Raw genomic sequence first — 12832 nt, forward strand, 5'->3', positions numbered from 1 at the left:
TGAGGTTTTGCTGCTGCTGTTTTTGTTCTGTTTTGCTAGCTGAATCATGAATATAAATTATAAATCAAATTAAATTGACTTTTTTCCCCCTTGAAGGAGGACCGGGGTATCTGTTACCCTTATCACTAGAAATGATTGGAAGATTGCTGGTGAATTAATTAATATTCTGGAAAGAGCAAATCAGGTGAGAATATGCAACTCTGTTTTCTAAGGTTCAAATTTCATTTATTCCAAGTACTGGGGCTTTACTGCCTGTCAGGAAATACAGATATTAAACAAGTAATTAAGCGTGTTATGAGGGCTGTAGCATGGCAAAGATGAGCACTACAGTATATAAGTGGGGAACCTGGTCTAATAGGGGTGAACATCACTGGACCCTGCTGAGGAAGATCCCAGTGCGGTGGAGGTTGGAGAGAACAGAGGAAGCAGAGGACACACTCAGGCCCCGAGGTGAGAAAGTGACACCAGGCAAAGGCACCAGGAAGCAGCTGAAGGGCCACGCCGGCAGGAGGGCCGCGTACTTACTGACGGGGTTTTTAAGACTAGGCTGGTTTTTATACCTTGAAGATTCGGTGTTGCATATGCAGAGGGACACGTTCCATTCTGTTTGGAAGGTGTCATGTAATCAGTTGTGGAGATTCTCTGAAGACTGTAGAAAAGCTGTTATATAACGAGAATCGCCTCAATCCTAATAACACGTTTAATGGCTTCAGAGTGTCCCAGAGGATCTTGTGGTGATGGCTGAGAGATATAAAGCAAATAAACTGAAAAAAGAAATGGAAAATAAATGGGAAAGACCCCAAGGAAAACCCAAGAAGTTTTATTGTTAACGTCTATGTTGAAAAGTGGTACCAGCCTACTTAAAAGAGGTAAAATTTGAATAACATGGACTTTCAAACACCTGGTTTCCTTAACTAGGCTTTGTTAGTGTGTTTATTACAATCAGCATTATCTCTAAGAGTCATTAACATAATAAATGAGATCTTATTCTTTATCTGTTACCTAAATTCTAGTTAATATATCTTAGAAGTATTAATTCAGAGGTGAGAAAAAACCTTTAAGTTGTACAGTCGTAAGAGTATAATGGAATGTAATAGAACTGGTGGAGGTATAAATTGGTATAACCTTTTCTGAGCAATCAGGTGGTAATGTATCAATTGTAAATACATATACTTTTTGATCCAGCAATTCCTCTGGACATAAATGTCCAGTAGGGAGCCATATGAATAAACTATGGAGAAAATCATATCATATAAGGACCTAATGCCTATGACATAGGAAACTCCTAACACTGAACAAAAACAACCTGATTAGAAAATGGGCCAAGGACTTGAATAGACATTTCTCCAAAGACATACAAATGTCCAACAAGTTAAAGATGCTCAGCTTCAGTAATCACTAGGGGATTCAAAGATCACCTCACCCCCATTAGAATGGCACAGTACATCAATTTATGGTTTTTCCTGCTTGTTTTTCAGAATTCAAGATTTTTTTTGAGATATATTTATTTAAGATACTGTGGAAGTATTGGAAGCATGCTGGCAGTATGAAGAGATGACTGATTCTTAAAATAATAGTGTTTAAAATGTAGAATTCAGTATTTTATACTTTAATAAGATCAAAAGTATTTAAACTTGAGTTGAAAATTTTTTTATCGATATTAAGGAATGTAGCATTAAAATTTCATTTTTTGCTATCTTTATGTTAAAGAAAGAAATAAAAGTAAATTTTGTCCCCTATAATGTTGCTGTGTTAAAGTCAATCTTTAAAGGGTTTCAAGCTTGTTCAGATGTTGTCATAGCAGTGAAAATGCTGTTAACACAATAAGTTTTTTTCTGTGATAAAAAGACAAGCTGATCCGTCTTTCTCAATAGCCCTTTAATTTTGTGTTTACCACATAGTGTTTTATTTGGTGGTACTTTTCTTACTACTTTATCTACTTTGAAATGAAACAGTAAATGGATTTCATGGGGCCAAAATATGCAACAGCTGTTTGTTAAATTTTAGCCTAGCGCTCCAGGATCAAGTAAATCCTGGGTAAATTCATTTCCCCGAAAGCTTCTTTGACTAATCATGGTCCCCTACTTTCCCTTATACTTTTGTGTAGTTTTCTGTTCCCTACATGGTAATTACTTATACCACGTTATCGTCTGTCAGAAGTTGAATAGTACTGAGGAAATATGTTCATGATCCAAGAACCACAAACACCCACCAAAAGGTGTATGTAATGAGAATAAATTTTTGTAATAAGTTTCATTACGTGAAAATGCACTAAAATTAGTGAAATACTAACATTAATTTGGGCTACTGACAGGTTTTCAGCGAAGGTGGGCTAGGCTAACAGCTAGGAGCCCATCTTTCCCTAAAAGTGCAGAATGAAACGTAAAAAGAATACACAGTGGGGACAAAAGACAGTCTCTTCAGTAAGTGGTGCTGGGAAAACCGGACACCTGGTTATGAAAGACGGCAATTAGAACACGCTGGGGGGTGTGGGGAGGGCACCCCGGGGCTGAGGGGCTCGGCATGCAGCCAGGGGCTGCAGGGACCGGTGGGCTGCTTGCTGCCGGTTCAAGGCCCGTCCCGCTGCTGCCCCGGGCTACGGCCAGAGCTGCTGCCTCCGGCCCATGGGCGTCACATCCTTCAGCAAGAGGGTCCAGAAGAGCACCTCGCAGAAGAAGGTCCAGCTGCACGTGGACAGGAGCCTCAGGTGAACACTCTCCGACGTTACAGAGGACGCTACAAACTTCAGAGCAGGCCAGGCTTCAGTAAGGCCCAGCGAGCAGAAACCATCAGCCAAGGCTTCAGGGACAGACCTGTGAGTGAAAACGAGACCCTCCTTACTTTTCTACCCGGTGAAGAGTGACCACAGCAAACTGGACCAGAAATGAGGGGCGGCGGCAAGCGGCTCCAGTGAGACTGGAGCACATCTTCAAGGGGTAAGTGCAGTGCTTAATGCACACTGATGTCGGCTACACTTAAGCCCATGAAGGCTGTTCAGTTTTACTGTAAATAAAAAGCTTGATGAATACTGTAAATCTTTTAGGTCAGGAGGATTACGTCCTCCTGATTCAGCATGTTTACATGCAGACTTTTAAGGCAACCACTGGACTTAAAAAAAAAAAAAAACAAGAAAAAATAAGATGAGAAAAAGAATGAAAGGAAAACAATGTATGGCCGCATCAACGAAGCATGAAGTCAGTTCTCTTGGGACTGTGGGTGACAGCAGTCTCGGCAGTCACTGTGTGAGTCCACGCTGCCTCACGCGAGGTGTAGCCCTGGTCCAGCAGCCTGCGGCTGGCGGTGGACCTGCGTGAGCAGACCCGTCTGCTGGGGACACAGACCCCCGCTTTGCTGCCAGCTTTGTCGCTTGTCAGCAAGTCTGTCTGACGCGGGTCCCTGGCCGGCCCTGTGCCTGGCACACAGCGGGCACTCAGGCGGCATCTGCTGGCTGATCGAGCTGTCACTTCAGTGCCAGCCTTGTCACATCTGGTCCCCAGCTCCAGGTGCCGAGACCCCTGCCGTTTCTGTTGCTCAGCACGTGTAGTACAGGAAACCCTGATACACCAACAGGAGGTTTCGGGTCAGGCGAGGTTTCAGGCAGTCCCATGCGCCCAGCTGTATTGTGGAGGGTCCAGAAACACACATGCAGAGGCCCTACCGGGGGCCGCGGCCCCTGGTGCTCCCCTCCACGCTTCATTCTGCGGGCAAAGTTACGTATCGCGACCTCAGCCGTTCTCCTGGGCCGGAAATGCTTTGACACATGGATGCATTTAGTGGTTTGGGGCTCATGTTTTCAGAAGTACTAATCCTTAATTCAGAACCACAAGAAAGCTGCCAAGGACCGTGTGGTTCCTGCTCCAGAGTCCAGCCCTGGGGTGGAAGTTGTGAGCAGCCTTGACCTTCTGCACTGGGGGGTCAGCAAGGAAGCACGGCTTTGGGCAGCACAGGCCGGTGCCGTCTGATGCTCATTCCTGTGGGCACTTCGCCTCTCTTTTAGGGGGAAAGATTGCTAAAAAAACTTTTTTAAGTATTAACAATTCCCTGGTTTTTTCTTTCTGTTCAAAAACTCAGACCCCTATATCTAATTCTATCAGAACCAAAGTAGCCTTTGAAAATAAAGCTTTATATCCAAAAGTATGCTTTTGCAAAACTTTCTAGTCAGTGTGCTGGGGGAGCAGAGAGTGTGACCAGGGAGCGGGAAGGAAAGAGAAGAAAGGACTTGAATTCTAATTTCTGACCACCTTGCCATATATTGTGTTCGAAGGTATCGCCTTCTTACTCAGTTTTAATTCTGAGTTCTTTCTTTTTTTTTTTTAATAAATTTATTCATTTTATTTATTTTTGGCTGCGTTGGGTCTTTGTTGCTGTGTGCAGGCGGCTTTCTCTAGTTGTGGAGAGCGGGGGCTACCCTTTGTTGCGGTGCGTGGCTTCTCTTGCCGTGGAACACAGGCTCTAGGCGAGCGGGCTTCAGTAGTTGTGGCATGTGGGCTCAGTAGTTGTGGCTCACGGGCTTAGTTGCTCCACGGCATGTGGGATCTTCCCAGACCAGGGCTCGAACCCGTGTCCCCTGCATTGGCAGGCAGACTCTCAACCACTGCGCCACCAGGGAAGCCCCTGAGTTCTTTCTTAAGCCTCAAAGAATCAAAGCAGCAGTGGACAGCCTGGCCTGGTGGAGCGTTTTAGTGTCTCACGGATGGATTCATCTGAGCATCCGCCCGGAGAAGTCAGAAACCGCCCCCACCACTGCCGAGCAGGGAGGCGGAGTGGCCAAAGGTCTCGGTTCCGTTTAGCGTGCTTTCCGTGGACAAGGACACTCTCACTAAATAACACGTGGTGTGTCCGTGGCAGCCACGCTTTCACCAGTGCTCACGATGCACGTCTAGCCGATTGCAGCCTTTTAAAGTATGCGTAATTGAATGTACATAGAGCATCCTGTAGACTCTGAGGGGATCGTATTTTCATACACCCGACCATGGTTGGCACATCAAGGTGCTCTCCGTGTCTCCAGTCGTGCAGATTGAGTGCGTATTTAGAGAGCGTCTCGCTGCTCACAGCTCAAGGCTGTTGATATGTAGGCACCAAGAAGGCTCTAAAGTATGCAGCTTATGTCAGTTTTTCCTGAGAAGCTGAGTTAGAAAGGGTTCGAAGGAATCAAACACCAAACCCCCTTTGTCAAGGGGAGTGTTTTGATATCAGGCTGGAGTTTGGGGGCAGATGGGGTTAAGGCATTGGTAACCTGCTCTCTGGAAATATCCACATACTGTTGAGAAAAAAAAAAAAAAAGTGTAGCTGTCTGATGTTTGAGCCACAATTGTGGATGTGTAGGTCATGGCACCATCTCTTCAACAGCAGATCTGTGTGCCCAGTTGAGAGAGACTCTGGACGAGAAGCTGTGGTGTTCGGCTCTGTCTGTTCCGGTGTGTCTGGAAGAGCGCGTTCATTCCCACGGGAAGCCCGGGACACTTTTCACCCTCAGCCAGAGGCTGGGCGCACGCAGTCCCGTGCTGTTTTTCCTCTAAGGAGAGGTCCTTCGGAAAGTGGAGGTTGTGTGTGTCTTTTCAACCTCTGAAAGCATGTCAGGTGAGAGAAGAGACAAAGCTCTCTGAGCTCATGTTTTTCTTGGGTGCAGAAATCTGTTCTTTCATCAGACCACGAAGCCACGTGCCTTAGCCTCTTCTGCAGCTTCCCACAGCTTGATCTGGGGCAGGAGGCTTCTGCCTCTTAGAGGTGGCCGATCCTCTAAAGCAACCCTGTCTGGCTCTGGGGAGCAGTGGGGCTTGGTGAAAGCAGCCCTCCCCATGGCTGTCTGCATTTTTAAACCACCTGTCAAGGACTTGCGCTTCTCTCCACCTGTAAGGTTGCCACATTGCCTTCTCTCCGCTTGGTGCTCCTGGGCAAAACTGGCATGTGCCATCCAGAACTGGTGTTGTCTTCTTAAAGAGCACAGCTCCTGCCTCGGTTCCGGCCTGCTGTGCTTCTTTCATATGCCCTGAAGGGTGTCACATCTTGCCATTCGTGTTGCTTCGTTTTAAGGTTTTTTAAAAAAACAAACGGACAGACTTCTTATTTCCATGAACAAACTCTTAGGTTGGCAACAGCATGTGAGAAAGATCATAGCTGAACCCCCTGAAAGATTGCAGCCGAGGGATTCAAGACCAGTGGTGTAAAAGGAAGAGGAATTTCACTTATGTGGTACAGCTGCCAAGTTGTTAGATGTTCTGGTCTCCACTAAATAGTCACAGCGAGTCTTCCAGGGAGCAGATGTTAATAACTGTTTGCAGTCAGAATGCTGCATCTAACCTTGGCATTTCAGCTGTTGATTTTGTGGGAACTTTTGCTGCTTTCTTGCAGGGGCACCTGCCTGGTAGAAAGGAGAAAGTAGGGGAGGGAACTAACTCAGGGGCCCGACCGTGGATCCCAGAGTTGTTGCTGCATGGAAATCACCTGAAGGCTCTCAGGCATTACAATGACAAGATGCAACAGTTGAGAAGGGGCCTTTTAGCCATCTGGTCCAGACATTCTGCCTGCAACCTGCCACCTGGGGTTTGAGCAGCCTGGGCTTAAATACCTCTGAGGACAGAGAACTTACTGCCTCCTGGGGAAGCCTGTTCTATCTTTGTTTTTGTTTTTGTTTATAAAGTTATTTATTTATTTATTTATTTTTGGCTGTGTTGGGTCTTCGTTGCTGCGCGCGGGGTTTCTCTAGTTGTGCCGAGCGGGGGCTTCTCATTGCGGAGGTTTCTCTTGTTGCGGAGCACGGGCTCTAGGCGCGCGGGCTTCAGTAGTTGTGGCGCACGGGCTTAGTTGCTCCGCGGCATGTGGGATCTTCCCGGACCAGGGCTCGAACCCGTGTCCCCTGCATTGGCAGGCAGATTCTTAATCACTGCGCCACCAGGGAAGTCCCTTGTTCGATCTTTGTCAACCTCTGGCTTTTCTGTGTTCTCTGTAACTTCCATCTTAGTCTCTGGCCAGTGGGGGCCAGGTTAATTGCTGGCACTGCTCCGGGGCGTACTGTTTGTCTTTAGAAGGAGCAGCCAGCAAATAGACACTTTGGTGTCCTGGCTGTCCTCCCTCCCTGAGTGTTGGTCCACTTGGTTCCTTGTTGGAGATGCTGAGGAAAGCCCGTCAGCCTGGTTCTACTCCCTAGGTGTTGCTAAAGCTGGTGGAGGAGGGAGCGCTATCAGGCTGCTAAGAAATACCTCGAGACACATGAGGCCTTAGTGCCCTGCTTGCATCACAAAAACGGAGGCTCACTTCACATAGGAAAAGTTTTAGCGAGAAGGTTTTAAAATATGATCTGTGCGGAGTTTAAAGGTTACGTGGCCCCTGAAGGCTTGTACCTTAATGTTCCTGCAAGTACTTCACACGTTGTTTTTATGGAGAAAACAAAGCTTAGGTGGAAAGTCCTTTAAAGTTGCCGTTGCCCAGCCACTGATTTTTAGAGATGGGGAAACTGAAATTCGAAAAGACTCGCCCGAGCACCCTGGCATCATCTGGACCAGCCCCTCGCCCTCCTGACCCGCCTGGTGCTCGTCCACTTTCCGCAGAGCGGGAACCCGGCCTGTAGGGGGCTGCCCTCACGTCCTCGAGACCTTGCCCTTGAGCAGAGGTTCCCAAGGCCAGCCTGGCTCTCAGGGACAGAGAACCGACCTGCAGGACTCCAGGTTGCAACTAACGGCTGGGAAGGCCGTCAGCTGAGTTTTGCAAAATGAACGGGAGGGGAGAACAGAAGGAGCCTATCATTGAAGACCAAGGTTCCAGAGTCCTGGTGGGAAATGTGACGTTGTCTTAGAATCTAAATGCTCACGAAATGCACTTGCTCTGTGGTCTGTGGGTCAGGCTTGAGCCTTTCACACGGGTCATTCAGGTGACCCTAACTTGAAGAGACGCAGCTCTGTGGCCCTGCCATTCGCAGCCCCGTCCCTGTTAACGAGCGAGGTGGCTGATCTGAAGGACAGGTGAGCTCAAGGTCACGCCCGGGGACGCATGGTGCTTCAGGGCGCCTCTGTGTTCCTTTCATTTTATTACAAGCTGTTGCCAAGTTCATGGTTAGGAGGGGTAAAGTGGACCCCTTTTTTTTTTAATTAATTTTTTTTTTTTTTTTGGCTGCGTTGAGTCTTCGTTGGTACACACGGGCTTTCTCTAGTTGCGGTGAGCAGGGGCTACTCTTCGTTGTGGTGCGCGGGCTTCTCATTGCGGTGGCGTCTCTTTTTGCGGAGCATGGACTCTAGGTGCGCGGGCTTCAGTAGTTGTGGCACGTGGGCTCAGTAGTTGTGGCTCGCGGGGTCTAGAGCGCAGGCTCAGTAGTTGTGGTGCACGGGCTTAGTTGCTCCGCGGCATGTGACATCTTCCTGGACCAGGGCTTGAACCTGTGTTCCCTGCATTGGCAGGCGGGTTCTTAACCACTGAGCCACCAAGGAAGCCCGTGACCCCGTTCTTTGAGGTGGAATCCAGCTGGGGGCAAGAAGGGACCTTTTCTTAGGGTAGGAATGTCTACAATCAGTCATTTCATCTAGCTTGCATCTTCAAACACAAGCCCTTCAGTGGCTTTCACTTAATGAACACATCTTTGCCAATGACAGAGGCTTGTACAGGTTCCACTGTTTCACAAGCCTGTTATCCGTTTATGCCCATCGGAGTGTTTTGGGGGTGCAGGTTGGCTGTTTTTTGTTTTGGGTGTTTTTTTTTTCCATTTTGTAACTGCCTTATCACAAAAAGCAAGCACACTTCCATTCCAGGCCTCCTCATATTGTACGTGTTTCCTGCCAAATTGGTGGGATCATTTGTATTTTAAGTTTGTAATCTGTAGCTCTGTACTGTTGAAAGGCTCTCAGTTCTGGGGTGGGGGTCTCCTTAGCGTGCATGTGACTGTTCGTGTTGCAGCATCACACGGATGGGACGGCCCGACTCTTGCTCTTAATAAACGATCTGAATGAGAAACCAGAAAAAAAAAAAAAAAAGAACATTAACACCATATACAAAAATAAACTCAAAATGGACTAAAGACTTAAATGTAAGACTGGAAACCATAAAACTCCTAGAGGAAAACATAGGCAGAACACTCTTTGCTATCATCAAAAAGAACACAAATAACAAGTGTGGGCGAGGATGTGGAGAAAAGGGAACTCTTGTGCACTGTTGGTGGGAATGTAAATTGGTGCAGCCACTGTGGAAAACAGTATGGAGGTTTCTCAAAGCTAAATATAGAACTACCAGATGACCCAACAATTCCACTCCTTGGTATATATCTGAAAGAAACAAAAACATGAATTCAAAAAGGTACATGCACCCCAACGTTCACTGCAGCATTATTTACAATAGCTAAGACATGGAAGCAACCTAAGTGTCCATCAACAGAGGAATGGATAAAGAAGATGTGGTATATACATACAATGGAATATTACTCAGCCATAACAAAGAATGAAATAATGCCATTTGCAGTTACATGGATGGACTGGGAGGGCATTATGCTCAGTGAAATAAGTCAGAGAAAAACAAATACTGTATGATAACACTTATACGTGGAATCTAAAAAATACAAGTTAGTTAATAAAAAAAGCAGACTCACAGATATAGAGAACACACTAGTGATTACCAGTGGGGGGAGGGAAGGGAGAGGGGCAATATAGGGATGGGGGAGAAAAAGGGTTATTATGGCATTATATGAGATTATATGAAATCATGTGTGAAACTTTTGAAAACTAAAGCACTATAGAATTAGAGTCTTTCTGTAAAATATTAAATTAAAAAAAATCTTAAGTATGGTTTTTTCTTTTTTAGAGGTGATGAAATGTTCTGGAATTGCATAGTGGTGACGGCTATACCACCTTTTGAATATACTAAAAACCACGGAACTGTACACTTTAAATGGATGAATTACATGTTAATATGAATTATCTCTTCTTTTTTTTTTTTTTTTTGGCTGCGTCGTGCCTCTTGCGGGATCTTAGCTCCCCGACCAGGGATCTAACCCTGCCCCCTGCAGTGGAGGTGGGGAGTCTTAACCGCTGGACCGCCAGGAAGTCCCAGTATGAATTATATCTCCACAGAGCTGCTACCTTAAGGGCCTCCCTAAAAGCAGAAGAGCTGGCAGGACAACGAGGGAGGCAGAGGCAACTGCAGACGTGTTTGGATGTGATAATGTTTGGTGACCCTGTTCTGTTAGGCCAGTGGGTGGCACTGCCAAGGCATCTTCCTAGGCTAAACTAAGTGCAGGCAGATCTCGTTTTATTGCATTTTGCTTTACTGCGCTTCACAGATCATTGTTTTTCTGTTTTTTTTTTTTTTTACAAATTGAGAGTCTGTGGCAACCTTGTGCAGAGCAAGTCTATTGGCATCAAAGACCCTTTTCTCAGATAAACTCCCTTCACAGGTTCTGGGGGACACATCTTTTGGGGCCACCATTCAACCCACTCTCTGTAAAGTAACCCTCTCATTTTAGGAGCTGACTGAGGCCCTATATAAACTGGCATGGCACCAGCTATGTGGCCGGGGGTCTGGAGAGAATGAAGACCCTGGACCCATGATGGGGTGGGTGAGTGGCCAGGCTACTTCCCAGTTTACCTTTTGGTTTTTCACTTCGATTGTGGGGCACCGTTGGCCTCGACACTGGGTCTTGTTTGTTTTGAAGCAGTCAGATTATCAGCCTTTCTGGGTGGCTTCTCCACTTACGACATATTTGGAAAGGCCTTTCCTATTCTGATGATATAAACATTGTTTTTTTGTTTTGGTTTCACAGCTTTGGTCCAGCTGGAGGGGGTGTGTGTGTGTGTGTGTGTGTGTATCAGGTGTGAGATAGGAGGCTTTTTTCCTAGATGACTACCTAATTTTCTCAATACTAGTCAATGAAAGATCCCTCTTTTCCCAACTATCTACAATATTATCTTCTACTAAAATCACGCATGTTTTTGGGTCTATGTCTGGCGTGTTTATTGTTTTGTTCATCTGTCTGAGAATCCATGCATTGATGCCAATCCCAGGCACGTGTCTTTTCACACTTGTGAGATCTTTGAGTCAGGAGGCATCTAACGTCATAGGCTAATTGGCAGTGTTTTTCTTAGTGGCACACGAACCAACGATGCACCTTGGAATACATAGTGGCCTAGATTTAACAAAATGGTAACAATTGTGTGGGCCTTCCCTGGTGGTCCAGCGGTAAGACTCCGCACTTCCACTGCAGGGGGCACAGGTGGATTCGATTCCTGGTTGGGGAACTAAGATCCTGCAAAAAAAAAAAGATAGTAATTGTGGCTTTAAAATATGTTTTGCCTCCTGATAGGCCTTATCACACGTCATTGCCTGTCCCTACTTTTTTCCCCTCAGGGTTTTCCTAGGTATTCTTGGTCATTTTTCCTCTATGAAATTTAGAGTCAGAGTATTCTGAAAATAAATCTGAATGGGTTTTTAGTTAGGATGGTATTAGATGACACACTAATGAGAAGTGACATTTATATGACATTCAATCTGACCACTAAGAACATTGTGTGTCTTCACAAGGATCCAAGTACTTGTATGTGTGTATATTCCCCCAGAGAGTGTGGAAGTTTCCTTTACGTTCATTCTGTAAATACTGGGCGTCTACACTGGAGACGAAGCATAAACGTAGCAGACACAAATTCCTGCCCTCCGATTTTTGCCTACCCTGAGATCATGAAGATATTCTCCTATGTCATCTTCCAATTTGCGCTACCTCTCCCATTTAGATCCACAAGCCACTTGGAATTGATTTCTGTTGGATTGATTTTATTCCATTTAGATGGTCAGTTGATGAAGCACCATTTACTGAAAATCTACTTCACTGCTCTCCAATACTAATAGTGTAATAAAGCAAGTGCTCATATATGGGTAGGTCTAGATACAGTTCAAAGATAGAATCAGCTTTATTTTCCTTCAGTTCAGATCTGGAGTTTGTGGAAAAGGAAGGAGCCAAGAATGACACCGTTGTTTGGGCCTGAGAAACAGGAAGAGGCGTCAAATATCGGGGAGGCACGTGGAGGACGGAGTGGGGGGCAGAAAGTCGTGGCTTTGCACGTGGGTGAGGTTGAGGCGTCTCTCAGACGTCAAAGTGAAGACGGAGGGCAGGCAGGTGGAGATACAAGCATCAAATTACATCTCTGAGAACCATTCCCCTAACAAAATTAAAATCTTAATGTTCTTTGCTTTCAATTCTGTGAAATCAAAAAAGGATTAAGACCCTCCATGCAGTCAAAAATCTGTGTATACTTTATAGTCAGCCCTCTGTATCCTTGATTTCACATCTGTGGATTCAACAATCACAGATCGTACAGTGGTACGTACTTATTGAAAAAAAATCTGGGTGTGAGTGGACCCGTGCAGTTCAAACCCTTGTTGTTCAAGGGTCAACTGTGTATGGCACGTTTTGTGTGTCCATTCACCTACTGATGGACGGTTGGGCCGTTTCTACCTTTTGGTTACTGTGAATAAGGCTGCTATGAACATTCGTGTACAAGTATGTGTTGGAGTCCCTGCCTGCAGTTCTTTGGGGTATAGACCTAGGAGCAGATTTGCCAGGTCATATGGTAATGTTAACTTTTTGAGGAGCCACTAAACTGTTTTCCACAGTGGCTGCATCATTTTACATTCTCACCAGCAAAGTACAGGGTTCTGATATCTCCACCTTCTCCCCAACACTTGTTAATCCTTCCCAGTCTTGTTACTTTCTGTTGTTTCTGCTATTTACATGGACGCCGTCTTAGATGTGAGGTGGTTTCTCATTGTGGTTTTGATTTGCATTTCTCTAATGATGAATGGTGTTAAGTATCTTCTTATGAGCTCAGTGTAATCTACATGCAATTAAACTTAATTAAAGGGT

General features: G+C 45.7%; 1 protein-coding gene across 4 annotated transcripts in view; it reads left to right on the forward strand.

Annotated features, from left to right (window-relative positions):
- Positions 1-12832, forward strand: part of DDX43 (DEAD-box helicase 43) — a 128723-nt gene that overhangs the window by 25680 nt on the left and 90211 nt on the right. For 3 of the 4 annotated variants that reach the window (XM_082405076.1, XM_082405074.1, XM_082405075.1), the window contains 3 exons: positions 97-184; positions 714-869; positions 1479-1633. The exons of the other annotated variant lie outside the window; for it this stretch is intronic. In XM_082405076.1, coding sequence (XP_082261202.1) covers positions 97-184; positions 714-830 — 205 coding nt within the window. In that variant the 3' untranslated portion in view covers positions 831-869; positions 1479-1633. Of the gene's footprint in view, positions 1-96; positions 185-713; positions 870-1478; positions 1634-12832 lie in introns of those variants that run through there. 4 annotated transcript variants of the gene reach the window in all.

This window comes from Balaenoptera borealis (assembly GCF_965194805.1).
Source record: "Balaenoptera borealis genome assembly, chromosome: 9".
Taxonomy (NCBI): domain Eukaryota; kingdom Metazoa; phylum Chordata; class Mammalia; order Artiodactyla; family Balaenopteridae; genus Balaenoptera; species Balaenoptera borealis.